The 27,855-nt window shown below is 40.8% G+C and overlaps 1 protein-coding gene across 1 annotated transcript in view; it reads left to right on the forward strand.

Annotated features, from left to right (window-relative positions):
* The window catches only part of MYRFL (myelin regulatory factor like), a 61,244-nt gene extending 33,928 nt beyond the window's left edge, over positions 1-27,316 (forward strand). Inside the window, exons 13-25 of the mRNA XM_026649003.1 lie at positions 2,484-2,593; positions 8,203-8,366; positions 9,031-9,094; positions 10,805-10,890; positions 11,551-11,622; positions 11,710-11,756; positions 11,848-12,009; positions 18,019-18,111; positions 21,341-21,428; positions 21,700-21,774; positions 24,145-24,253; positions 27,060-27,134; positions 27,230-27,316. Coding sequence (XP_026504788.1) covers positions 2,484-2,593; positions 8,203-8,366; positions 9,031-9,094; positions 10,805-10,890; positions 11,551-11,622; positions 11,710-11,756; positions 11,848-12,009; positions 18,019-18,111; positions 21,341-21,428; positions 21,700-21,774; positions 24,145-24,253; positions 27,060-27,134; positions 27,230-27,316 — 1,232 coding nt within the window. The remainder of the gene's footprint in view (positions 1-2,483; positions 2,594-8,202; positions 8,367-9,030; positions 9,095-10,804; positions 10,891-11,550; positions 11,623-11,709; positions 11,757-11,847; positions 12,010-18,018; positions 18,112-21,340; positions 21,429-21,699; positions 21,775-24,144; positions 24,254-27,059; positions 27,135-27,229) is intronic.
* The last annotated feature ends 539 nt before the right edge of the window (positions 27,317-27,855 follow it).

A 27,855-nucleotide genomic window follows, 5' to 3' on the forward strand; every position in this document is an offset into this window, starting at 1 on the left:
CCTGGGCCCGAGCCGAGCCGGGCCGGAGCCGCTCGGGCCGGGGCCAGGGGTGCTCGGCCAGGGCCGGGCCCAGGCTGGAGCCGCAGGGCCAGGGCCAGGCCGGCACGCTCGGTTGGAACCGGGGCCGGAGCCGCTCGGGCCGGGGGTGCTCGGCAGGGGCCGGGCCGGAGCCATGGGGCCGGGGTGACGCGCTCGGCCGGAACTGGGGCTGGCGCCCCGTGGCCCGAGCTGACCCAGCCCGGAGCAGCTCAGGCCGGGGGTGCTTGTCCGGGTCCGGGCCCGGGCCGGGGCTGGGCCAACGTGCTCGGCCGGAGCCGTGGGGCCGGGGCCGGGGCCGGGGCCGGGCTGGCGCCCTGGGGCCCGAGCCGGAGCCAGAGCCGCCGGGGCCGGGGGTGCTCGGCTGGAGCCGGACTGGGCTGCGCCTCCCCAGATCCCTCCTTGTGCCCCCCCACCTCAGTATACCTGCTGCCGCCTGCCCCTGCTTGTTTTCAGACTTCCCGCGAACATCTGATTCGCAGGAAGCACGGAAGGGGGAGGAGCAGGGGGCAGAGCGTTCAAGGGAGGGGAGGAGGGGGAAGTGAGCTGGGGGCAGGGTGGACAGCTGGAGGGCCCTCTGAGGCGCGGGGCCCGATTCAGTGGAATCGGCCTAAAGCCGGCCCTGACAACAGTTTTCAAGTACATAAAAGGTTGTTACAAAGAAGAAGGAGAAAAAATTTTCTCCTTAAGATCTGAGGATAGGACAAGAAGCAATGGGCTTAAATTGCAGCAATGGAGGTTTAGGTTGGACAAGGAAAAACTTCCTGTCAGGATGGTTAAACATTGGAATAAATTGTCTAGGGAGGTTGTGGAATCTCCGTCATTGGAGATTTTTAAGAGCAGGTTAGACAAACGCCTGTCAGGGATGGTCTAGATAATACTTCGTCCTGCCATGAGTGCAGGGAACTGGACTAGGTGACTTCTCGAGGTCCCTTCCAGTCCTATGAGTCTATGATCTGACTTTTACTTGGTTATTTTTTCTTTAGTATTTGTAATTGTTTTTTCTATTCCCTTCCTCTTCCTTTCCATGTTGTTTTCTCCCTTCTTCCTCAATGTTTGCTTTGAATCCGTAGCTTATATATTTTTACCCCTGTAACCTCTGTGTTTGCTGTTCCTTCCTTCCCATCCACTCTGTCCATCTGCATCTCTCCACTTCCCACACTATATGGAACCAAATGGGAAGAGAAATGTTTCCAATCACTGTCTTCTCCCTGCCCTTTACATGCTCTTCAACTTAGGTGTAGCAAATAACAAATTGCAAAGAGCAGATAACTTGTAATTATTATTTGTCTTGCAGGAGAAGATGCAGATCTCAAACAGAATCAGGACCCATTGTGCTAGGGACTGTCCAAAACATACAGTAAATTACAGCCCCTTCTCCAAATGGCTTGCAAATCTAAATAACAAGAAAGAAACAAGTTGAAGGAGAAGGAGCTTCCTCATAGCCAGAAGGGTGTTACCTATTACTCCTTCTCATAATACAAGAACAAGGAGATAGCCAATGAATTGGAAGGGCAGCAAATCTGCATGATCATCTGGTGGCGATGAGTTCCATAGGCTATTGTAGAAGCCAAGAATTTGGCAATTTTATAAATGATTAGACATTTATATGGACAACTAGAACATTACATTGGATGAGATTAAAAATTAAGGATAAAAGCCCTCTTGTTTTAGGGAATAAGCCAGCCTCTAACTGAAGGGGAGGTTAGGAAGAAACTTCTCTTAAGAGCAGGTTATTCCAAAATTGTCAGTTCTGGGGTTTCTTGTACTTCCCCTTAAGCATCTGATTATGGCCTATGTCAGAAACACAGGAAATTGGGTTAGGGACCCAGCTGATCTGTCCTATAGAGCAAATTCTATCTTTCTAATTGAGCCATCCAGTAAATAATATATATCGGTAGAAGCAGATAGTAGTTCTAGATAAGGGAGTGTGTGGTTTAGAATGGTGAAGACTAAAATAATAAAAAACCTGTAACTAGAGCTGCTTGTAAATTTTCTGAGGGAATGTTTCTCCATCAGAAAATGCTATGTCAAAATTGAAACATTTTGTAGAAACATGCCTACATATGGGAAAAACAAGCAAACCAGAATGAAGCATTCGGATCAAGATTATTTTTCTTTCAATTTTTAATTTTATATTTAGGTAATATAAAATACAAAGTCAAAACTGGAATGGAACATTTAGATTTTATCAAATTTTTTGATTGACTTGTAATAATAATAATAATTAACATTTTGAATTTTGGTTCTCAGGAAATTTGTTATGTTCCATTTTGGAATGGAAAAAAAATTAAAATTGCAGAATCTCCTACAAAAAGGAAAATCTGGTTTCTGCACAGCTCGACTTGTAACTTTTAGGATGGCCACATTAGGGAGAATACAAATTACAATCTGAGAGTAAATTATGTTGGCTTTTTTAACACTAGTTTTCATTATTTTGCAAACAGGAATAATAGCCCAGGAGGTGAAAGAACTTTTACCGACAGCTGTAAAAGAAGTTGGAGATATTACCTGTGAAAATGGAGAAAAAGTAGAGAACTTCCTCATGGTTGATAAGGTATATTATTGGTTTACTGCCATTCATTTATACCATGCTATGGTACTGGACATGAAACAAAGACTTTAAGACAAGTATTTGCTACTGAATTTTTTCAAAAATGCAAAGTGCTTTTTTGCCCAGAATCAGCCACATAAGTTTTGGCATTCAGAACTAATTTCCTTTTTTTTCCTTTGGGGAAAGGAAGCTCTGCTCTTGAACCATATTTTATTTTATTAGTCCAGCTGTAGGACTTGGTGAAGATCCTGGCTGTCTAGTAAATCAGGTTCAGTTTAATTTTTTGCTGACCAGCAAAAATCAATTTCCTTTTACTTAATAATTTGGTAATGTGCTGCAGAAACATTTTAAAGGGTCTTGAGGCAAAATGCATTAAAATGGAAATTACAGTTAAATCAAGTTGCAAGTAAATAGTTCTTCTGGATTCTTTAAATACCTGTCTGTGTTATTCACTGTTGGCCTCTGGTGTCTGATTCAAAATTGCTGCCTTCAGTTCTCATTAAGGAGTCATGTGAAGAGGTCTATGTGGACAGTAAGGGCATGATGTTGCATGCTTGCAGACCCCTGCCCCCATGTGGAGCCCCATTGAAGTCAGTGGGGTTCAACATAGGCACAGGAGTCTGCCCACATGGAGCTAATATTCAGGCCAGAGCCTAATATGCTCCTGCCAGTCAGGGATATCTTAGTCAGCCAAAAGAGTGAAATCTCATCACACTAACTTGATCACTAATTACTAAGGCTCAAAAATAAGTAAGAAACTTCAGCTGGACCACGTATTTTGTTTTTGTCAAGATGCAAATGTCAGTCTTTCAAATTTGAATTGATCTCCCCCCATAGGTATTTGACTAAGAGTTTTTTCTAATTAATTGAAATCTCATTATATTAGTATGTTAATTAAGAGATACTTGAAATGAAGTGTTGCCACATAATATTTGGATAGAGATGTCTTAAGATTTGCTGCTCTAGCTCTACTAGTATTACAACAAAAGTCTTTTGCATCTGAAAGTTTGAATTCATTTAATGGTTCCTAAGAAGAATTAAGCACTTGTGGTATTTTACTTCACAAACTGGTAACTTTCTTATTCTAATCCTATTGCTTTACACAAAACGTAAAAGCTAATTCTGTGTGTGGTGTGTGAAATTTCTCTCTTAGACCATGATCATAACTTCAAAATCCTACAATATGAAATGTGTATGGTACACAGAGAAATTAACATGCTTTAATGATGAAGATAATGCTGTTAGGTTTGTACTAGACAGTGTCCTGCTATATTCTGATTTGTTGTTTCATAAATGTGTAGTCATAAGCTGAATGTTGAATAGTCACAGAACAGTTACCCTCAATTAGAAATCAAAGTGTCATCTCTTATAGCCTCTAGAGTGACAATATCAAAAAGCAGATCTTACTGTGGAAGGTGCTTATGTTATCCCAGATAAAGATTATAGATTTGTTTGCATAAACCTGGGATTTGAGCAAAACTTGATTTAACAGGAAAAATTCTGCCAAAGTGAAATGAAAATTAGTAGGGGGAAGAAAACACTTATACATATTGGAGGTAGTTATATTTGGTCTGAAGGACAGCATGGCTATTATCCCATATTCATTGTTAACTATGTCGTTTCAACTGATTTTTTGTTCTATATTTTACTGAAACCTCAGATTGTGTGTATGGAATTCTACCTACCATTAATCAAACCCACCCAGATCATATGAAAGATTCATCAGGATTATGAAATATTCAGTATTACACTTCACCTATATGTATCATATTAAGAAATGAGTTTACAAAGACAAACTTGAAAACAAGCTCTTTCTTGCCTATGCTGTAGTACATATAAATGAAGCATGTGTCAAACTAGTAGAATAAAACTCTTGTGATAGGGGTACCTGTATGGTCTTTACCTATATTCATGAATAGTGTTGGGCAAAATTGTTCGTCTAAAACAGTTTTTCAGTGAAAAATGTGTATTCAGTGACACTGAAACATTTAGCAAATTTGTGTCATGAGCGACTTCAGTTTTCAAAAGGACCATGGAAAGAGGAGACAAGAGGCAGAAAACTCTCTCTGATTCCTATTAATTGTGGCTTAGAGTTCTTATGTTCCTTCCTCACAGTGGTGATGGAAACTGTAAGAAGTTTCATTCCTGTCCTTCACTGTGTTTGTGAAGTTCAGGCCAGGCTGGCAAATTCAGACCACTCAATACTCTCCCCTCCATAACAGGCTAGATCATGTTCCACTGTTCCATTCCATTTGCCACTTGAAGAGTATTCAATTTATTTTGCAGAATAAGATTGGATCTGAACTAGTTTGCCTGCTTCTGTGGAAGCAACAAGGAGAAGATGAACACACCATCTTCACTGGTGGAGTTTCAACTAGTTTGGTGTTCAGGTGAAGCTGTGGGCTATGACCTCATACCTGGTGAAAACTGGGAGGGGAAGTTCTAGCTTTACTATTGAAATGAATTGTTAATGCATTTGCTCTATTAGTTCAAGATGCCAACAACTTGTGAGTGATTGGCTGGCCCTTGGTCAAAAGCCATTGTTTAACGTTAGTGACGGCACCAATCTAACTACTGCCCTATACCAAATGTTCCTATTTTAGCAATGTTCATAGCAAGGCAGCTGCATCTTCATCTGGATCGTCTAACTTCCTGGATTCCTAACCATCTGCTTTACAGCTGTGTCACAGACCTGGCTGGAGGCTCCTTTCCAGCCACCAGCTGGACTCCTGTAAGGAGAATCCACACCTGTGTCCCTGAATCCCCAGGTGGTCTAAGTCTGACCTGAACAGAGTCCAGCTGCTTCCCTAATCTTTGGGTCCCTAGGCACATCTCTAAGTACAGACCTGTAGTCTAACACTCCCTCCTGAGAGCTGGAATGCTCTGGCAAGCTGCCTAGCCCTTCTGGGTGCAGGGCCAACTCTTCAGACTCACCTGTGCTTAAACACACCCTCTCCCAGTTATCCATACCAGGAGTGTGAAGCTTCTGGTTTACAGTTTAACCCTCTTTGGAGATGTGAAGTAGTTGTGAAGCAGTTAACATGCAGAAATCCCTTGGCCCTGCCTGAATCCCTGCAGTCTTCCCATGTTTAGTTTCTTCCCATCTCTCTGTCTCTAGCTCCCTCTCTTTCCCTCTGGTCCCAGCACTATCACTGTCACTGTCCTTCCCCGTGTTGTCTTCCCCATTGTTCTGCCCTCTCTGCAAATCTCTTGAGCTCCAAACAGTTTTCCTTCTGCTCTATTTTTTTCTCTGGGTTTTTCCTCTCCCTAATATTTCCTCTCTGGCCTTCATCCTTTCCACCATCCTACTTATGTCCCTCACTACACACTTTACTTCCCTTGAGTCTCTCTTTGAGTTCTTCTTCTATCTGAGGGGCACTCCTAAAACTCTTCCTTTCCCCTGTTTTTCTCAGGGTTTCTCTTCCTATAGAACTGGATAAGTTGATGGAGGATAGGTCCGTCAATGGCTATTAGCCAGGATGGACAGGGATAGTGTCCCTAGCCTCTGTTTGCCAGAAGCTGGGAATGGGCAACAGGGGATGGATCATTTGATGATTACCTCCTCTGTTCATTCCCTCTGGGACACCTGGCATTGGCCACTGTCAGAAGACAGGATACTGGGCTAGATGGACTTTTGGTCTGACCTGGTATGGCCATTCTTATGTTTCTATACTGTCTTCTTTCAGCCCCTCAGTTCCATGTTCACTATTCTCTTCCATTCCAAATCATCTCTTTACTAGGTCATAGAATATCAGAGTTGGAAGGGATCTCAGGAGGTCATCTAGTCCAACCCCCTGCTTAAAGCAGGACCAATCCCCAGACAGATTTTTACCCCAGTTCCCTAAAGGGCCCCCTCAAGGATTGAACTCACAACCCTGGGTTTAGCAGGCCAATGCTCAAACCACTGAGCTATCCCTCTCCCACCCCATTCTGCTCCTCCACAACCCCCAGTCTGTTCTCTGCTCCCTACTCATAAGATTTCCCCCTCCTATATTTCCAGCCTAGCACACTTTCTGCTGCCTCCTTTTCTGTCTCCCCTTCTGCCTAAGTCAAGACTGGAGCTGAGAGAATGCTTCAGAAGTGGTTGCAACATTTGTTCAAATACAAATAACTTTTACTCCAATGGTATCCATGACTCCTATTATTCTCTTTCTGCAAATATTAATATGTGAAAATGTATTTGTGCAGCTTTCAGTGACTTTAATAGGAGATAGGGGTCTAAGAATGCAATGTAACATTTTGAAGGTGTATTGAAATAAGAGATTTGGAGGTTTTTTTGTGGGACCTTGAGACTCAGTATCTCATCTTCAGTGAGGCACTAAAACTCTCATCTGCTCTTTCTTCCAAAGAAAACATTCCTTTATTTTGCCAGGTGAGTCATTTTTCTCAGTTTCTTGAAGCTACCTAGGATAGAGTCATGCATGATTTGAAGAGAACAGAAAAAGTAGCCACTTCATATCACTGATCTATGGACAAGTGATCACATAATTGATTTCATGGTTCCAAGCACATGACGCTGTTTTGAAGTCACTTGTCAATAAACATACTATAGTAATAGTTCAGTGTATGACTTACCATCTCTACCCTAGCTCTGGTACATGGTATTTTCAATGAAAAAGATGCATCTATGCATGTGTCTCATTTCTGCATGGCTTGAACATACTGGAGCAATTCACCAACCTTTGGTAGAATAATTGCTTCATCCAAGTCTTAATGGGAATATTCAGATTATACATTAGCATGGGAAGGCATTTTTTTCAAACACAGCAACAAAAAGCATTCTGTCATCCCCATTCTTAGCACAGATCAATGAAAAGTTCAGCTTAGAAATGGAAATGTGCAGGTAATGAAATACGTGCTACCGAGATGAAGGTGGCGCTAACCTTCCTAACAGAACTTTGGTACCGACGATGATGTATTCCTAGTGCTGGAATAAAATAAACAGGGTGTTAGAACTGCTGGGTTGGGCAATGAGCCCGCTGAAAGGTCTGGGAGTTTACAAGAAGGTCATGGGAGGCCTTCTGGCAGAGTCTCTGTAGTGGCATTTATCCCATTATAGCTAAATACTTTCCTAGCCCTTCCCTAGAAGTAGCACCAGGGACCCTCTTTCCCATCTCTCTCTCTCTCTCTCTCTCTCTCTCTGACTCCCTTGAAAGTTCATGTTTGGTTCACAGGATAGGCATCTGAGCTAGTTAGCCCATCCCATAACTAAACAAGTCAATGAGGACATAAATCCTGGAGACAGCGTTAAACTGCAACGGCATAAGTCAAAATGTAGATGCTTGCCATGACACTTCCAGTGGCTAAATTTCAGCACAATGTGAATTCAAGACAAATTTTAGACTCAGGTCAGCACAGTTCTTCAGCTCATTCACTATCTTTCTTATAGAAGTGCTCATATCCAATTTCGGATGCATCCGAAGAAGTGGGTTGTAGCCCACGAAAGCTTATGCTCTAATAAATTTGTTAGTCTCTAAGGTGCCACAAGTACTCCTGTTCTTTTTGCGGATACAGACTAACACGGCTGCTACTCTGAAACTTGATTAATACAGTACATGTCTCTCTCTCTCTCTCTCTCTCTCTCTCCTTTTTTTTTTTCTTTCACTCCTCAGGATCAAATTTTTATGGAGAATGTTGGTGCAGTTAAGCAGCTTTGTAAGCTAACTAACAACCTTGAAATCAGGATAGAAGAATTGGAAGTGTGGAATAGAAAACTGGCCAAGCTGAAACGGATAAGCAGTTTGAAGTCAACAGTCAGTGAAAAGAGCACATTTAGGTATCCCAGCATCAATTCGGGAGAATTGTCTGATGATTCTGATACCGGCGATGATATAACAGCCTGGGTGATAAAAGTTAGAAGTAATTTAGTCTGGTGGGGGTTTCCGTTCATTTCCAGGTACTCTTACTTCTGCATTTTGTAATTATTTTTTAATTCAAAGCCTGTGCACTCAATACAAAGCTTTCCTATTTCTTAAGTCACTTCTTTTTTCAAAATTGAGTATCTCCATGTTTGAAAAGTGGCAGCTCAGTAGCAATCACTTCTGGAAGCTCTGCAGTCTAATAAAATAAGGCCTGAATGACTCCGGTTATAAGCCTGTAATAGCAATTTCCAGGTTAAGGGAAATCCACAAAAACCTCTTTGGTGAAAAAAATCTTCCTTACAATTTGTGTGAAATTGATGAGCCTTTCATATTTCCAAATCTCTTTTTCAATTTTTCTTTGAAAGTAAATGTAGCATTTAATAGTATGTAGCTGAGCAAGTTGACTAGTGCCCTTTGTTCTTGAAAACAAAGCTATGGCCCCTCTGACTTTTTTGTTCTTTTAAAATGTTGCTATCACAAAGGCATATAACATTAAAATCCTACTCAGAAAACATCCCTTTTCCATTTATTACTGCTGAAACACTTGAATGGTAATGAGGGTTTTTTTGTATTTTACAGCAAATTTAGTCGAGCTGCTAGTCTTTTACCACCAAGAAAACCAGTCCCTATACAACACAGTAAGGTGAGTGAAATGTAATATATGGTGTGTGTGTGTGTGTGTGTGTGTGTGAGAGAGAGAGAGAGAGAGAGAGAGAGAGAGAGAGTTCTTTATAAGGCTTAGGCCTGGTCTACACTACAGAGTTAGGCTGATGTAAGGCAGCTTATGTTGACCTGACTCTGTAAGCAGATACACTAAAATGTGACTCATACCAGTGTAACTCACCCATTATCTCCACAAGAGATGTAGCACTGAAGTCGATGTAGTGAGGTTGATGCAGTGTCAGTGTAGACACTGTGGTGCATATATCAACTGTTGCTGCCTTTCAGAAAACATCCCATCATGCCCAACACTGGCAGTTAAATTGGTGCAAGCGCTCCTGGTGAGGATGCACACTGCCAACAGAAGGAGTGTAGTGTGGACGTGTAAAACCAATTCAAATACTGCAGTGGTTGTACATCAATGTAACCTAGGTAGACTTAATTTTGTAGTATAGCCTTGCCCTTAGACATAAGTGGAAATGGACATTGGTGGAAATAGTTTTTTTTTTTTTTTTTTACATATGTTAAACCCCATTGAAATGCATTTTTTCAGATTGCATGAAAAATGGTATTCATGCCTCTAAAATAGAATTACATGAAATCAGAATTCCACTACCATGTTTGTTTAGTGCAATATGAATTGCTTATGAGGACAAAGTGCCGCAGAAGAGCAAGAGAACAAGTCTAAGTGAATGTATGTATGAATGGAACAAAACAGTTAATTTTGGGGGGAAAACTGTACCCCTTAAAAATCAGGAGGGATGTTCCTCCTGGGATCTGAAATTTGTGACTCTAATAAGAAGGAAGTGTATATGAAGTTTTGGAATACATCCTGCCAATATATTTGAGTCTTTGTCTATCATTTTTGTTTGTGATGCCTACTTACCATTTCTCTATGGCTCAGTGGTTGCACCCCCTGTATTGTACTGTGTTTCCTCCTTCAGGTTCCAAAGCTATTGTGGTGGAAAAGTTAGAACGTGCAAAGTCTGCAACAGGAAGTCTCAGATATGGCCAGGGGGACTCCCTCTGTAACAGCAGAGTTCACTGTATTCTGATACAGAAAAGAAACTTCCATTGCACATGCACTGAAAGAGTTAAAGGGCATGTGCTGAACTACGTTAGCATATTCTTCTCAGTCTGATACCTCTAGTCCTTCCATTTCATATCACCCATCGCTATCACTGGTGATAATGTGCGCTCACAGGTGATAGGACAAAGCACTCTGTATCCATTAATGATGATCCTCAATCTCTCCATATTCTGAGATCATTTTTCCTCTTGCCCCAAATGTGCTTTCTTTCTGTATTTATATCAGATTCAGTTAAGCCTCGTCCTGGGCACATACTGGAGGTCCCTCCTCTCTTAGATGTGGTTGCCATCAATTAATTTCTTTGGTTTAAACAAAGGGATTTTATAGGCGTTTCCTCCAGGGGTGAATATAGCAGCCAAAGAAAGCAATATTTTCTGTGATTATTACCAATGCTAATCCATTTTGGGGACAACATTCTTTCCCTTTCTCCATCATTCCATTTCCCTGAACTAGTGACTTCTGTGGTATTCCTGCCACCAGTTCATCAGGAGACGTGGGACCCCATTTTAGGGAAAATTAATTTTATTAGTTATTTATCAACTGACAATTTCTCGGCTACATATTACTGGATATTTCATGTCAACAGAATGCTTTTTTTTCTAGGTTTGTTTTTCTGAGAAAAAACGGTCATGGTCAAACAGGATTTTCCAGATCACTGTAATAGCTTTGATTGCTGTTATGGCACTATGGTAAGAAATACATTATCCACACATTTTGTTTCTTCTCTTGCCCCCACCTCTTATCCCTTCAGAAATCAGATTCTGGTTGTCCATAAACATTGGCTCGAAAGAAACATTTTAAATTAGAATTTGGAGTAACAGTTGCAAAAAATGAGCATAATGTTTTCTCTTCACTACTAATACTCAGTGTATGGAATATGCTCAATTTAATAACTTGATAATACACGTGCCTCTAAATGTGGCAAAGTCAGAATATTATAAGGGTTGCCTGTTCTGGTTTTTTTAGTCTAGAAATATTCTGGTCGTACACTCCTAGAAAAGGGATAAGAATATTATTACTGCAGTGTCCTCAGCTAATGCTATAGTTCTTTTGATAAGGGGAAGTTGAATGTATTTTCTACTGTATATACAAATGTACTGTTGCTGTTACCTCAGAGGAGCTCTTTTCCCACAATACAATACTTCAACCCATACTCAGAAAGAAACACATCAAAAACTGCTGGGTCCCTTATACCAACTAAAGGCCTGATCTAAATTGAGTCAATGAGAATCTTTCTATTAATGTCAATGGGCTTTGGAAGAAGGTCGTGCTTGCTGTTGAGATCCTATTAATACTGTGTGTGCATCAGATGATGGGTATGAATCTACTGACTAATTATCTTTTTACAGTGCCTTGACAATATCCACCCTTTACATACTTAGCATAGAAGAGCAAGACATTAGTCAAAATCCCATTCACAGGCAAGTATAAAACCATTATGACTTCTGTTTCAATAAACAACTTCTGTAGATGTTTTGTAACTAATCGTTTTTCTTCTCCTTCACCAGCAATGCTACAAATTCCATTACGCAGCCTCCATATACCACCGTGGCAGGTACTGTATCTGTTACTCTTCCGCATGATACGACTGCTGCAAAAAGTCAAGAGACAAAGAGCACTATTGAAGAGTTTGTTGTTCTTTGTAGCACTTAGTGACAGCACAGCTTCCCCAACCATGACACCCAGCATTACAATCCCCGAAGTGAATGTCTGTGACATCTTGCCTTGTGACAAGACCTACTGCTGTTCAATTCATCAAACCCACAGAAAAACTCCAAGGTACCAGACAATGACGACAAAGGAGGAGAGTAAGTTGAAACATGAATTCCTATTACTGTTGGAGCTGGGCAGGAAATGATTTTTTCCTTCCTGGAAATTTTTTTGAGATTTCAAAATCAGTTTCCTGTTGTGCCTCAGGACAAAACTGAGACCTTTTGAAAGTTTTCATAAAAAAAACAGAGAGAGAGACACACACACACACACACACACCTCAGTTAGCCCAGTTGCATTCAGCTGGGATGCAGGAGAAGCAGGTTCAAGTCCCTACTCTGAATCAAATAGAACAGGGGCTTGAACCTAGGTACCCCATATCCCAGGTGAATGCCCTATCCACCAGGCTATTCTGTGGTGGGTAAAAATTTTATTGAGAATAAGCACTTAGGATCAAATTTCTAAAGGTATTTTGGCACCTAAAGATGCAGATAGGCACCTAGTGGAATTTTCAAATATGATTAGGTCATTTGAAAATCCCAGGGGTCACCTATCTGCATCTTTAGACATTAGTCTATAATATCAAGCTGTGAGCACTTCTTACTAGCCAGTTATAGTTAGTTAATGACCCAAGGTGAAGCTGAGGGCAGCTAAATCCTTTAATAAGCCATCAGATACTTTGGACAATGAATTGACTGGATGTGGTGGAGGGTGAAGTAACTCGTGTTAAAAACTGCCGCAAAAGTGAAATGTAAAGTAATAAAAAAGAAGAGCTTTCTCACCAAGTAGGGTTTTCCAAGCACTCTGATCTTAAGAGATGACATTCAGAGACAGTGCACTGTACAGTAAAATAATACTTGTTACTAAAATATGTTTCTTCATATTCTCTCTGCTATATATATGGTAGCATAGGTAGTAGCAGAAACTGGCAATTGGTAGCTGATGGCGATGTAACATTAAATGAGGCCCCAATCTGGCAAATGCTCGGGACTTGATTTTCTCTTTACACTTAGGGTTAGGGTTACACTTAGGGTTAAGGTTTACACTTAAAACTGAATGTTGGTACTTTTAATCCCAACATTCATTCTCCTTTCTTCCCCTTTTGTTGACCTGAGGATTGGGCGCTAACCAGTCAGGCTGCCAGGGCATGAATGCTTGCAGTGACTACAGTGGTGTAGTCCCCATGGCCTGAGTCAAACGGCATGACTTTCACAATGTCAAGGCGGGGCTAGTGTTGCATCTCACACTGGCCCTGAGAGACCCATACAAGAGCTTTACAGTACTTCACAAGGGAATTCAGTCAGGAGAAAAGATTCTGGGCCTTGAAGTAAGGAGAGTCTTGTATTTGTAATGATCTAAAAGGAGCCACCAGTACTGAAGTCCAGGACCCAGATCTGCGAAGGTCCTGGGTAGGCAGCAGGCCTTGACTCTTCGTGGCACCTGGCAGAGAGACCTGGTAAAGGGACATTTAAGTTGTCTATATTCGCCATGATCCTGGTTCAACTTTTATGGATGGGCTATGAAAATCTTGCAACTCAATATACAATTTCAGTGGTGGTGACTCCTTGACCAGTATTTGTATCATAAAGTGCTGTCCTTTATTGTTTTCTAGGGCTGTCAATTAATCACAGTTAACTCATGCAATTAACTCAAAACAAATTAACTCGATTAAAATAATTAATCTCAATTAATTGCAGGTTTAATCATACTGTTAAACAATAATAGAATACCAATTTAAATTTATTATAAATATTTTGGATGTTTTTCTACATTTTCAAATATATTGACTTAAATTACAACACAGACTACAAAGTGTACCGTGCTCACTTTATATTATTTTTTATTACAAATATTTGCATTGTAAAAAAGAAACAAAATAAATAGTATTTTTCAGTTCACCTCATACAAGTACTGTAGTGCAATCTCTTTATTGTGAAAGTACAATTTACAAAATGTAGATTATTTTTGTTATATAACTGCACTCAAAAACAAAACAATGTAAAACTTTAGAGCCTACAAGTCCACCCAGTCCTATTCTTGTTCAGCCAATTACTAAGACAAACAAGTATGTTTATATTTACAGGAGTTAATTCTGCCCGCATCTTATTTACAATATCACCTAAAGTGAGAACACGCATTTGCATGGCACTTTTGTAGCCAGTATTGCAAGGTGTTTACATGCCAGATATGCTAAACATTATTTCCCATAAATGTAAATAAACTAGTTTATCTTAGCGATTGGCTGAACAAGAAGTAGGGCTGAGTGGCTCTAAAATTTTACATTGTTTTATTTTTGAGTGCAGTTATGTTAAAAAAAAAAAAAAAAAAAAAAAGTAGCTCTTTCATGGTTAAGAGATTGCAGTACAGTACTTGTATGAGGGTAATTGAAAAATACTATTTCTTTTGTTTTTTACAATGCAAATCTTTGTAATTACATTATTTTTTTAAGTGAGCACTGTACACTTTGTATTCTGTGTTGTAACTGTACTCAGTATATTTGAAAATGTAGAAAACATCCAAAAATATTTAAATAAATGGTATTCTATTATTTAACAGTGCGATTAAAACTGATTAATTGCGATCTTTTTCAATCTTGCGATTAATCGAGATTAATTTTTTAAATCATTTGACAGCATTATTATTTTCAAATCATTGCTGTTAGTAAGTAAGTAAGTAGTGGTTCTTATGATTCCAGCTGAACTAAGCCCTTTAAAAGTCATAGCTCAACACAATACATTAAAAAAGACAGCCCTGAACGATTTGTATTACTCTGAAGCTTGAATGAGTATCAAGATTTCCTTAATAAAAAATGCACTAATCTAATTAAAAAATGAGAGAACTCGAGGAAAAAGAAAAAGCTGTCATCCCCATCTGGGTATCTTTCATATTAGATGATGAGAGCACATTCTTATAGCAGGAAAAAAAGATGCACAGAGCAATACCTACTGTTGGAATCTCATGCTCTAAATAGCATGAAGTGTGGATCCAAGAGTGAAAATCTGCTCAGCACACAAGCTACTGAAATATCTTAAATCTACAGCAAGCTTAATGAAGCTGAATAGATCTCCCAAACGGATGGTAGTAATGTCAATAATCAACCCAATTGCAGAGAAAATCAACAAGCAGCTTAATGTAGTTGTATCCAAAACAAATGAGAAGGGCGAGGTTGAACAGACCAAAAAGCTGAAAACTAAATGCAGGGAAATAATCAGGACAAACGTGTATTTTAAGGAGTCAGTTCACCAGTCTAAGAAAATAGTCACTGAAGGTTACAGCTGTTTGCAAATACAGTGGAACTGAATGCAAAACCCAGATTGCATTTCAATGGGGCCTTTCCCTGATCCCCAGGCACACCCACACTTTGTGTGTGCCAACAGCAGTGCATACACTCCTGGGTGCACAAGTGCTTTCAGTGCAGATCTTATCTATATACATCTCAGATTTGCTTAAAATGAACAGTTGTGCTAGTGAGACTTAATTGCTTGAATGTTCAAGGACAGCAGAAACAAAAGCATGTCCAAGCCAGGCCAAAGCAATTCATAAAACATGTCAGCAGATTTTCACTGATTACATTTTATAGCGTTTGCCTCACTCTAGTTGAACATGGTCCATTTTCCCACATATTATTTCCTCAAATAGGGCTATAGTTCTTTGTTTCCAGCCTAGCAGCCACTATGGCATATCTATTCATGCTAACTGTCCCTGGGGAGGAGGGACTGTCCTTATTTTTTAACTAAATGTTGCCATTTCCTCCATGTGCTTCCCCCCAAAATCATTGCTCCTCATAGAGCTCAATGAGGGATAAAGGTGCATTACAATTTTTAACTGCACGTGTACTTCTTAGTTTCCGTCAAAGGTTGTCATTTACGGATTCATAACAATGTGCACTCATTAGATCAACATAACTTGAGGTTATGATCATATTCAGTGTCTTTCTTCATAGAAATGTGTTGAATGCTTTAGACATTTCAATGAATACCACTGCACTTCTTCTTGGTCATTTCTGATCCTCTGGAATGATGTTCTGTGCCTCCAAACAAAAAGGACTTTAACTAGAATTCTTTTTCCTGCATTTCATTTTGATCTCACCAACAGATAGGATGAAGCAATAATTTGGATGGATGAGGTAATATTTTTTTATTGGACCAACTTCTGTTGGTGACAGACGCAAGTTTTTGAGCTCCATGGAGCCATTTCTCAGGTCTGTATACAACTTGGGTGGATCAGAGGAAAACTAGAAGACATGGATACTCAACCCCATGTACCACCCCCCTCAAAATAGTGAAATCGAAGTTAAATAAATGTACCTTCGTCCTAATTCTATGCATCATTCACAGCTTGTTAACTGAAAAGCCTAACACTTCTATCATCTTCCATCTAAAGAATCCATGGTGGAACCGCTCCAGTGTTCCAGCCTGTGTACTGAATTTTCCAGCAGAGCGCTCTAAAGTAGAAGTAGCAAGACTACAGGGAGACTGTTTGCTTTTTCAGTGAACAGTCTGTCAGCTCCAGCAGAGGACTGAGGACCACTTTCAGAAGTAGTCTTAATGTGCACACATGCTGCCAGGGAGGTTTGCAGTGCACTATCTAAAATTTTGATCTAGATTTTTCCACTGCAAAGAACATCAAAGAGGAAAGAACAGGAAGGGGGGCTGCAGTGGGAGACACTACAGAGTGTGTGTAAATTTAAAAGAATGAATGAACAAAGAGGAATAAGGTAATTGTGGTGGGAGGCAAAACTGGCCACATGTGAATTATTCAGAACAAAATACCTCTAGAAATTTAAGTTTTTTTTCCTTGCATTTCATTTCGGTCATCTTGGGTCCTTAAACTTAGCCCTTTAGACTTGTCCTGTGCTGTGGGTTTGCCACAGCCAGCATGTCAACTGCACCTCAGTGGACAGATTGTCTGTGCCTTAGACTAAAATCGTGGCAGTGGTTTTGTATCTTTTCCACAGAGGCTGAGGGATTCTTTGCCTGTCTTCAGGATGGACAATGTAGTGATTATACTGTAACCCTTGTACATTTCAAAAGTGTCCTTATTAGAAAACAGAGACACAAACAGTTCGCAAAACATACCTAGAATTCCTTAGTCTGGTGCTGATAGAGTCAAACCCTTGAACTTACAGAACAATGATCAGTAAAGACGATGATCCCATTTCTAAATTTCTGTCAGTTTCTCTAGGCTGAAGTCTCAGGCCTGATCCACACTACAGAGTTAGGTCAGTGTACATCGACCTAACTCTGTAAGTGTCTACACTAAAATGTAGCTCCCATTGATGTAACTTGTCCACTACACCGATTTAATAACTCCACTTCCACAAGAGATGTAGCACATAAGTCGATGTAGTTAGGTCGATGCAGGGTCAGTTTAGACACTGTGTTGCTTCCATCGACTGTTGCTGCCTTTCAGAAACCATCCCACAATGGCCCACGTTGGCCGTTAAATCAGTGCTAGCGCTCCAGGTGAGGACGCATACCACCAACACAAGGAGCGTGGTGTGGACGTGTAAAACCGATGCAATTACTGTGGTGGCTGTACATTGACGTAAGTTAGCTCGACTTAATTTTGTAGTGTAGACTTGCCCTCATCCTTCTGTGCCTGACATACTACATCTCAGGTCAGTCCTTGTGGTCCTATTCTTTATGTTCAGAGGCCTTAGATATTCCCCTTGCCTATTTTTATGTAGCCAGGTATCCATTTAGTCATCGCCATACTAGCCAGGAGGGCATCCTTGCTACTGATATCTTTACAGTCAGATGTATGCAGGTGTACCATGTTGGGAAGTGAATTAATATCTATTTCTTTCCCTTGTACAACAGCCAAATATATTCCATGCTTACTGGGGAAAATCCTTTCTATTTGGTTGTTTAATTTTTTTCTTATATACCGTAGCATTTCAAAAGCTCATTTGATTCTGTTGTCCACAGTTCCCTTTCCTTTGTTTGCACCTTGGTCTGAATGAAGCTGGTTTGCATTTTAAATGAGTCTGTCATTTGTGGTACATGTGCCTTGGTGGTGGTCTGTCATTTGAGATAGAACATTTTGCTATCTGTCTTGTGTTGATGTTTTTCTGTCCATTTTTAACATTAGAATAGCTTGTACAGGGAAATCAATAATAATATCCCCTCTCACAGGAAACAAAAATAAAGCGCTACAAGAGAGGAGATTGATGGAAAAACCTGATCTTGGAATTGACTGTAAGTTCTCCATTTAAAAGAAATACTTTAAATACATAATTTATAAAACTTTTGACTACTTTTGTTTGACTTCCTGGTGGTCTGGTTTGGGGAAATTGCCTTTATAACTGGTGGTTATAGGAAATTGGAGTTCTGGAATCTGTTAAACACCTGTGGTCCACTATAATTTTCTTGTAGAATTAAATTGCATAGAAGTGTTCTTTAGACTTTTACAGATCTGCCTGCAACCCCCTCTAATGATTTCTTTGTCTTAGCCCTGGGGATGATCTGCATAAAGGTAGGACCGCATATGTTGAACTCATCTCAGCTGAACTTCTCTTGCACTTATTTTCTCAGTCTACATCTTGAGCCAAAGGACTTGACTTCAAGTCAAATTAATGGAAGGTGTGTTGTATATAGTTGTTTTCCCCTCCCCCCGGCCAAGGTAAATGACAGCTCTCAACAAAGGCTATATCCTGCATGACGCTGAGCACTCTGGGCCCAATCCAGCAAAGAGCTTAAGCCACTGACTAGGCTCAATAGCAGCAAAGGGACCACTCATGTGCTTAAAGTTAAACACATGCTGAAGTGTAGGTGAGCTGGGTTGTCTGCTGTTCGATGGCCTATCTGTTCTAGGGATTCAAACACTGGTGGAGACTAACTTGTGTTAGAAATAGTGGGAATTTTTGCAAAACTTCCTGGTGCAGACAAGGCTGTGGGCTCTTAATTTAACTGAAGGCTTCCCTCTTTATAGGTTGCACAACACTGTCAGATCCATTCTGGATGAACGAATCATTGTGCTTGCAGCTCATGGTTGCAGATAATATGAACGTGCTCTCTGGCATTGCTGAGGCATGAAGAGCGTCAGCGCTTGTGTTTAAGTTAGATGGTGTTTTATTTCTAGCAGCAGCTTGTTTAAATAGGAGTCAGTGTGATCCACTGGAGAGGGCACTGGCATTCTAGTCAGGAGACCTGGATTCTATTTCCTGGTGTGCCCTGGACTAGCTGTGTGACTTTGGCAAATCCCTCAGCTCTCTGAGTCTGTTACCCTCCCATCCTATGGCTTGGCTGTTTAGTAGCAAGTTCTCTGGGGTACAGACAGTCTCTTATGTGCATGTACAGTGCCTAACACAATGAGGCCCTGATCTTGGTTGGGGCCTCCAGCACTGCTGTAATACAAATCATCATAAAGTGATGTTGTCATGAAGGGAAGGTTACTAATGTACTAGTTCTTTAAGGGACAAACATGGTCAATCTATCTAAGTTACTTATGCCATCTATTGCCATAGTATCTGAGCACCTCACGATCTTAATCCTCATGACACCCCTGTGAGGTAGGGAAGTACTATTATCCCCATCTCACAGGTGGGGAGCTGAGGCACGATGATGCTAAATGACTAGTCCAATGTCATACAGGAACCCAATGGTGGAGCAGGGAATTGAGCCCACGTCCAAGGCTAGTGGCCTAACCACTGACCTTCCTTCCAGTCTGGTAACAGCTTCCTTCCTTATCCTTTCTGGTAGTCATTACTGTCACAGTTCAGAGCAACTGCACCTGTGTTTCCCCCTCCATGGCCCCGCAAGGGCATCCACTGTAGGCTCCAGGATCCTCAGACTTCACTTCTCTTGAGTGGAGACCTGCATGTGTCTCCCTCCTGATTTCCAGGCTGCTCAGTTCCCTGCCTATACTGTAGCCTCTCCAACATAGTCAGGCTGCCTAAACCAGCCTGCTTTCCTTTTCTCCTTAGAGACAGTAAACAGTGTAATTGCCACAGTTATAAGTTACCCACAGCTCTCTAAGCAAGTGCTTTATTCTTATGGTAAAAGCATTACTGAGAAAAGATATTAAATACAATAAAAGAACCTACACACATGCTAATAAGCTTACCAGAGATCACCCCCTACTCCAGTAGTTCTCAAACTTTTGTACTGGTGACCCCTTTCACATAGCAACCCTCTGAGTGTGACCCCTCTTATAAATTAAAAACACTTTTATATATATTTAACACCATTATAAATGCTGGAGGCAAAGCAGGGCCTGGGATGGGGGCTGACAGCTCATGACCCCCCATGTAATAACCTCGCGACCCCCTGAGGGGTCCCGACCCCTAGTTGGAGAACCCCTGCCATACTCCAGCAAGGGCTCTGGGCGGGGATTAGTCATTCAAACCCCACCCAGGGTTTTTTCCTGTGCTCACCAGTTCATAAGAGCATTCACTCAGGATTTAGCTCCCCTATGAGTTGGTGAGTGCCTCCTTTATCCAGTTGGGGCCTTTGAAGAGATCATGAATAGGTAATCAGCCAGACAACAGGTTTTTCTTCAAGGCGCAGCTTCAAAAGGATGGCTCTGAAAGTGAGTAATTTGTACGCTCCCTGTTCCCAAGTATTTTCTAGGAAATTCGGACTTGACTTGTCCATTGTTTTAAAAGAGTTCTTGGAAGCACATAACACTTCCCAATGTTTACGTTAGTCCTGTCACCCTTAAAATATGAAATTCAGATACAGAATCTGAACCAAGTTCAAACTTCCACAAAGTCTGGAGAGGTGGGTTTGACCTGGTGTTTGAGTTCAACACATACTAAAGAGAAGGAAGAGTCAGAAAGCTGAGATTTGAATTTCCCAAAATCTCAGGAGCTAGAGGTAGAGAGGGGGTTGTGTTCTGGTAGTGTTCTGGTTTGTCCTAATTCTAGATTTTAGCTGATCTATTTCTAGAACCACAGTTTAATTGGTATGTAAGTGCATATGTACCCATGTTATATCAAATAGGTTACATATAGAATCAAATACTTTTACAGAATGAAACATTTTCTGCAGAGATTCGTAGAAAAGTAATTCCATTCCATTCTGAATCATTTCTCTAGGAAAAGGCAATGATTTTCAAATTAAGGGCTGCTGTCTCTCAGGTGTATCTGTGCATGAGCAGCTCCTGTTAAGGAAAATAAATATGCAGATACACTCAGCAACTCTACCTTAGAAGCTCTGTTCTAGGAAAATGTTTTACTATGAGGTGCCCAATATGTTGCCCATGGGATTCTGATATGTGACTTTCAGTTTCGATCTCCCCTTTAACTGTGGAATGAGGATAAAGCTCATCAGCTGAAGGTTTCTATTGCTGGTGACTTTAGACTTGCAGCAACTTCTACCATAGATGATAATGGGCTGGGAACTACGGCGTTAACTACAATGTTATTGCTGTCTTACCCCAAACTCCTGAAGTAATCAAAAAAAAAATTGTTCCTAATGTTTTTAGGGATTGATACAACAATCAGTTCCATGCAGATTTTGGAAACGCAGCAAAAAATTGACCGTCGCTATTGTAGTAAAGGTCTACAATGCAGGTGAGTGAAATATTTTGTTACATTTTATTAGTGTGATGAGGTAACAATGCCATTAAGGTGGTGTTGGTGCTTGCCTGTCCTCTCGTGTTTTGATAAATATCCATTCAATTTTTCAAAGTTAATTGCAAATATTATAGTTTAAATGAGACTTTTTACAGCATAATCTATTAAATGTTTTTTCTTAATCCAGATATAATTTTCATACTCATGCAGACAAACTTCATGAACTCTTCGGTGTTAATGTTGTCCCTTTATTGTTGCCAACATTTAGGTCTGGAAATTACAGCTATGTTATTCCTGTTAACAAATACACACCCATCAATGTAATACTCTCATTGGAAATCAAGTAAGTACAATCAATGCAAGTGTGTCTATAGAAAAAATGTGCTCTGGGCTTTATAATGAAATTGCTTCTGCCTGATTTTTCTGGACCCCAGATGAAACTCATTCCTGTGCAGAGAGCCAAGACTATGTCTAGGCATAAGTTAAGTTTTTGAAATAGTTCTGCAGTGGGATGTAATGCATCAGGCTAGTGCCAGCACTCTGCACAAGGATGCATTTCACCCACTGAGATGGATGTTAAAATGTGATAGTCTTAGGCCCAAATCCTATAGATACTTACGCCCATGTGTAACTTTACTCACTGCGTGTAAGCATTTGAAGGATTGGGGCCTTCGTTTATTGTGATTTTTCTTAATATAGAAAATTTTATTTAAGAGACTACAAAATAGTTCCTGTCCTTACCTATGCCATGGGGCAGAGCTAACCAAAGGCAAAGCTCTTAGTCAGCAAAAGCTTCTCGTCTTGAACATAGGTCTAGTTCCATTCTGTTGTCTCAGAAGTAACTGGTTCTTCTGCTCCTCTTCTCCTCCAGTGGAGGCTGATACCACTCAAAATAGTTGTTGAATTGGGAATGTTTAGTTCTGCCTCATGACATTTCATTACTCTGATCTCTCAGAATTCCAAGGCAGAGTTTTATGAAGCTAATGTAACATGCTTTAAAGGCAATCTACTGACCTCACATATTAACATTCTTGCTTTTAAGATTAGTGTGAACATAACGGGACTCCTCTGAAATGGCTGCACATCATCTGAAGCAGTAGAAAGAAACCTTTAGTTTAAGCATGTGCCTTTATAAACAAATGTTGAAGCCCTCATGCATGCCTATGAATGTGTCATGCTCAGAAAATAGGATACTGAATTTATTTTAGATGCTACAACTGTGTTCTTGGGTTCTTTTGCTATCAATGTATTTCAATGAACTTTCACTTAAAAAACAAACCAGAAATCCACATACAATCCACATTTAACTGTGTTTATTGTTATATCCAAATACTATGCTCTTATTTCCACTAAATAAAATCAAGTGAAGCCAACATACACCATTGCAACCTATCTAGGGCGCAGTCTGTGGCATGTGTATTATACACTTGTACAATTGCTGGGTTGTACAAATGTCTAATTAAAACTGTACAACCATGCTTGGCAGGCAAGCTCTTTTCCTCCTTCCAGAAAAAAAAAAAAAAACCTAAATTTTCATGCCACCTTGCTGCTTCCATTTTTCTGCCACCTGTTGCCCCATCCAGCTTCTTCTGAGTCTTTGTTTTTTTTTTTCTGGCACTCAAGTCCTGTCACAGCCGCCCAGGCTGGCAGGATTGGAACAGCATGACCATCTTTAGATACTATTGGAAGAGGAAGGGGGCAGGGCCTTTTCTGTTGAAGGTTTCTGATTGGAATTCTCTCCCTGGGCCAGTGCTGACCTGTGACCTCAATCAGGGCAAAGTGCAGGATGTACTTGTTCCCTTTTTAATTGTGTGCATGTTTGTGCACAGTGGGATTGTGATTGTTTGTGAAGGTTCCTGTTCTAATGTGTGTTTTGGGCTTGTCTTCTGTAAAGTTTTGTTTCCTGTCTTGTTATGGTGCCCAAAGGTTTTCTGGCCCTGAGGAATGATAAACTAACGCATGTAGTTATCGTTATTTTGGAGAGATCAGAATATACTATAGCCTTTGGTAGGAACATCCTTATGTGTTGGAGAAGTTTGTATGCAGACATGGATTTGGCTTTGTAGTTAGATGAACCAAAACTTCAGATGCAAATTCCCCCAGGAAAGAGTCCAGATCATGATTAGAGTTTCTGAGCCTCAGAAATGCTAATTTCCTTTATTTTGGCCACTAGGGGCATGTCTACATTGCAGCTGGGGGTGTGAATGGCAGTTCTACTTGCTGCTTCTAAAGGTAACCTCCCGCCCCCGAAATATAAACAATGAAACTGAAAGATGCACTGGAAAAAAACTACAAAACATTCTTAAGGGTCGTGTCTTCATTGCAGCTGGGGGTGTGAATGGCAGCTCGTGTAGACATGCCCACACTAGCTGTACTCTGGCTAGCTCATTAATAATAGAAGTGAGGTTGCCATGGCATGGGCTGCACAAGTGAGTGTATACTCAGGGGAGTGAGATGGGCTTGTGCAGCCTGTGCTGTGCCATGTCCTTGTGCATGTCCTATTTGTAGCGCTCTAGCTAAAGGACAGCTAGTGTGGGCATGTCTACACGAGCTGCCATTCATATCCCCAGCTGCAATGAAGACACGACCCTTAAGAATGTGTGTTAGTTTTTTTTCCAGTGCATTTTTCAGTTTCATTGTTTATATTTCGGGGGCGGGAGGTTACCTTTAAAAGCAGCAAAGTAGAACCTTGGGTTCTTTTTTTTTCTTGAAGCACTACGGAGCCATTAATCGTCTTTCAATGCAAAGTCACTTTTGGAAATATGTGTTCCCATCAGCCACGAAACCGAAACAGAAGGGAGGCTTTCCAGGAAACCACCCAGGTAACACTTTTCTGAATTGCAAAGCTAAAATCAAGGCAAACCCAGGAATATGAACTTGGCCCTGAGAGGTATTAAGCAAAGAAATAATTTGTAACTAGTCTCGCCCTCTGTCAAATCATTTGGCACTTCTTAAAGACATCCCTGCGTGCATCTTTCTAAGACAACCTTGATACCTAAATCACCTGGGACTGTGGGTCTCAGTGATGCATCTTGGGATGTCTTTAGGAAGTGCCAGTATATGTTATAGATGACACGATAAACCTTTGAAAAGGTTAGTCATAACGCATGTATCTGCTGAACGTCCCTCTCCCATACAGGAGGTGGAGACATTCGGGTTGTAATTCTGGGAAGCTGTGGGTGCTTAACTCCCTTCCCCAGCAGAGGGCCATCCCAGGGTGATCAAAGCATGGAGATGCATTGAGGGCAGCGGACAGAAGAGCCTACACTCAAGAGCTCCAAGCAAATGCAAGGGCAGCAAATGCAAGCCAACAAATCTCTAGGCTCAGTCAATTCTGCACTTGTGGGTGCTTGAAAAATATCAATAAAAAACCGATACAAGATTAACACCCTCAAATTATTTTGGCAAACACATTAGGCCAAATTCTGCTCACAGTTTAATGGTGGAAATCCAAACTAACATCCAAATCTAATAGTTAGTCTGCATTTCCACTGGTGTAAATGAGAGTAGAACTTAACCTGTTAGTGCGAATCAGTTTGCTGCTGCATATTGCAAAAACTAAATGAATGATGTTTTAAGGCTTCCATTGGGCTTTTGTGAGGGTGGCTTTTTCCTGTCTTCATTTCTCCTCTGGCCTCTGTAGACTCACTCAAATATAAAATGCACATTACATTACCACTTGGGGAGCATGGACCATCACAAGCTTCAGAGCTGAAACTCACCACTGGTGCAGCTCCACTGGTGGTAGAAACCTATGGAGGAAGATGTAACACGATAGGACGCTGGAGTGTTTGCCACTGTGACCACATGGTGATGAAGTCCCCCACCTTCAAGCCCCTGTCCATGCTACTGCTTCCACTGCTAGTGAATTATGACTTTAAGGTGAAATCCTGGCTCCATTGAAAACAAAGGTAAAACTGCCATTTAGTTCAGTGGGGCCAGGATTTCACCTATAAAGCAATATAGAGAGAAGCTTATTGTGTGTAGATGAGAATTATTTTCATGTATTCTCTGGGATGTCTTGGGTGGAACAGAAGTTGTCACAAACACCTGAGCTTTTCCCACCATCCCAGCCAGTTGGAGGTCTGATCCTGCCAGGTGCTGGGCACTCACCTCCAGCAAAGAGATGAGTGCCCTAAACTCCCATTAACTTCAATAAGAATTGAGGCAGCTCAATACCTCACAGGAATGGGTTTTTAGTCTTCATTATATCTGCCTGGCAGTGTGTCTGCTAGTTTAAAAAAACGGTGGGGATGGGGAATAAAGGTGGTGAAAATTTGAAAACAAAATTCTAGGGCAAACCTACATGTCATGAACACTTGGGAGTCGTGTTTGGCCCACTACACACCTGATTTTAGCCTGTGGAACATACATGCTCCTCACACCCTGAATTCTTAAGTGTTATTAAATTGCTTAGTTGCTGCTGTGCTGATTAGCTGGAGCCCTGTCTTCCTCCTCCTGCCCAAGATGACTTTCAAATGTCATTGAAAAAGGTGTAGGTTGCTGTGACTACAGCAAAATCATCAGGTACAAGCGAATGAAGATCCTGGGAGCTCTGACCTCCAGCTGTAATTCCAGCAACGCCTGAAGCTCTGAGTCAAATCCAGAGCCCACGTAGGCATGTCATTGAGACTGACTGCCAGCAAAGCTAGTCAGGCTTCATGTGTCAACTTGAAATTCACATCAAAGGACTAAAGCTATCTAGTTTGACCCATAGGTAAGAAACTGCTTCCAGCAGCTGTAACAGTGAGTCATTCAAGGTTGGCATGAGTCAGAATAAAAATACTGCTATTGAAAGTATTTGTTTTCAAGCTTATTTTCCTGAGCGTAGCAAGATTTATTCTACAGTGGTTAGTAGCCCAGCGGTCAGCTGGCCTCTGAACAGTTTCTGCCTAAAATGTATAATGTGCATAATACCTATTGCATCAGGGTGAGAGGGGTAGCTGGGACTTTATTGATATTCGTGATGTCTGTGAGGTACTTGAATGAAATGTGAGTGCCAAGTCAAACCATTATAACATCGTTCTTCCTGGTAATAGTGGGGTTGAATTATCCCTATACAATTTCAGGGAAAAGTGTCAGAGCCAAAATACATTACTTGCATTTGTATGTGGTGGAGTGTTACATCACACATAAAACCAAATCTTGCGTGCATACATCTTGCAACAGTTCTGGAGTGAAGACGCTGCATTCTGCCTTGGAATATATAGAGGCCTGTGCACACCCAGGGTATTAGTCCTGTTGCGGCTTGTTAATCAGCTGAATCACAATGTTTACCACTATTGCACTTTAAACTTTACAGAGCACTTTGGCACATCTGGAACAATTCTAGCTTCCTAAAGGAGTCTAGAGGGTGCTCCGTTACTCACAGCCAGCCTAGAATGCTGGGAGCCAAATGTCTGTCAATTCCTGAGCTGATCGGAACAAAACCCATTCAGAACATTTAAAGTCAGCACTTTCCTTTTGTCTTTAAGTGTGCTGACTTCTCTCACTGTAGCTATCAAGTCTTGTTATCACAATGACTCATACTGCATTTGGCAGTGAAATGCTTTCACAGCCTATCCTTCTCTCTAATTGAATGTAAAATGAGGTTATCAAATTCATCTCTCTTTATAATTCATTATCTAGGGATGTCAGCATATTTGGATTCTCCCTGTAACTTGGTGGTATGACAGCGCATACCATTTCCGCGTAGCTGCACCGGTAAGCCTTTTTCAAATGGGAAATAGACCAAAAGAAAAATGACATTTTAGCTGTGATTAGTTTCTACATTAATCTCCTTTATTTTTCTCCTGCAGGATCTTGCAGACTGTTCAACAGATCCAAATTATGCTGGGATATTTTTTACTGATTACTACTTCTACTTCTATCGACAGTGTAACTAAAATATTGCTGATCATTCTGTTTATTGGGGGGAAAGAAGATAATACTCATGGTACTGAAAAGACTATTGTCTTAGTAAAAGTTTGCAAATGAAATGAGATGTGCAGAATGTTTACTAGTTTTTGTTTAACCATTAACTTTTAGAGACGAGTGGGCAAAAATAAATTATTTGACGGTAGTCCCGGCTTTGCATGTCGAGTCTTTACTTGTAAAAGGACGTGATTTCTGAAAATCAATGGAGAACTTGATGTGTAGATATTAAAGGGTTCCACTGCTCTTAGCAACGCCATAAAATACAGTAGATAGGGGGAAAATAGTGGCATTCTAATATACTTCAGACTGTTCAGAAGACTTTGACATAATAAAAATATCAATTGCAGCTGAGACTTGTTTTTGTCCTACAAGCATCTACCTTCCATTATTGTCTGTCTCCTTCTTTATAGTATATATGATTTCTACCAAACAAAAGCTTTGTTATAGTGGAGGTTGTACAAGTACAAAATCTCATTGACGTAATAGCGACAAGTTTAGGAAATCTCAT

Source organism: Terrapene carolina, unplaced genomic scaffold, assembly GCF_002925995.2.
Source record: "Terrapene carolina triunguis isolate 2854851 unplaced genomic scaffold, T_m_triunguis-2.0 Scaffold68, whole genome shotgun sequence".
In the NCBI taxonomy this organism is placed as follows: domain Eukaryota; kingdom Metazoa; phylum Chordata; order Testudines; family Emydidae; genus Terrapene; species Terrapene triunguis.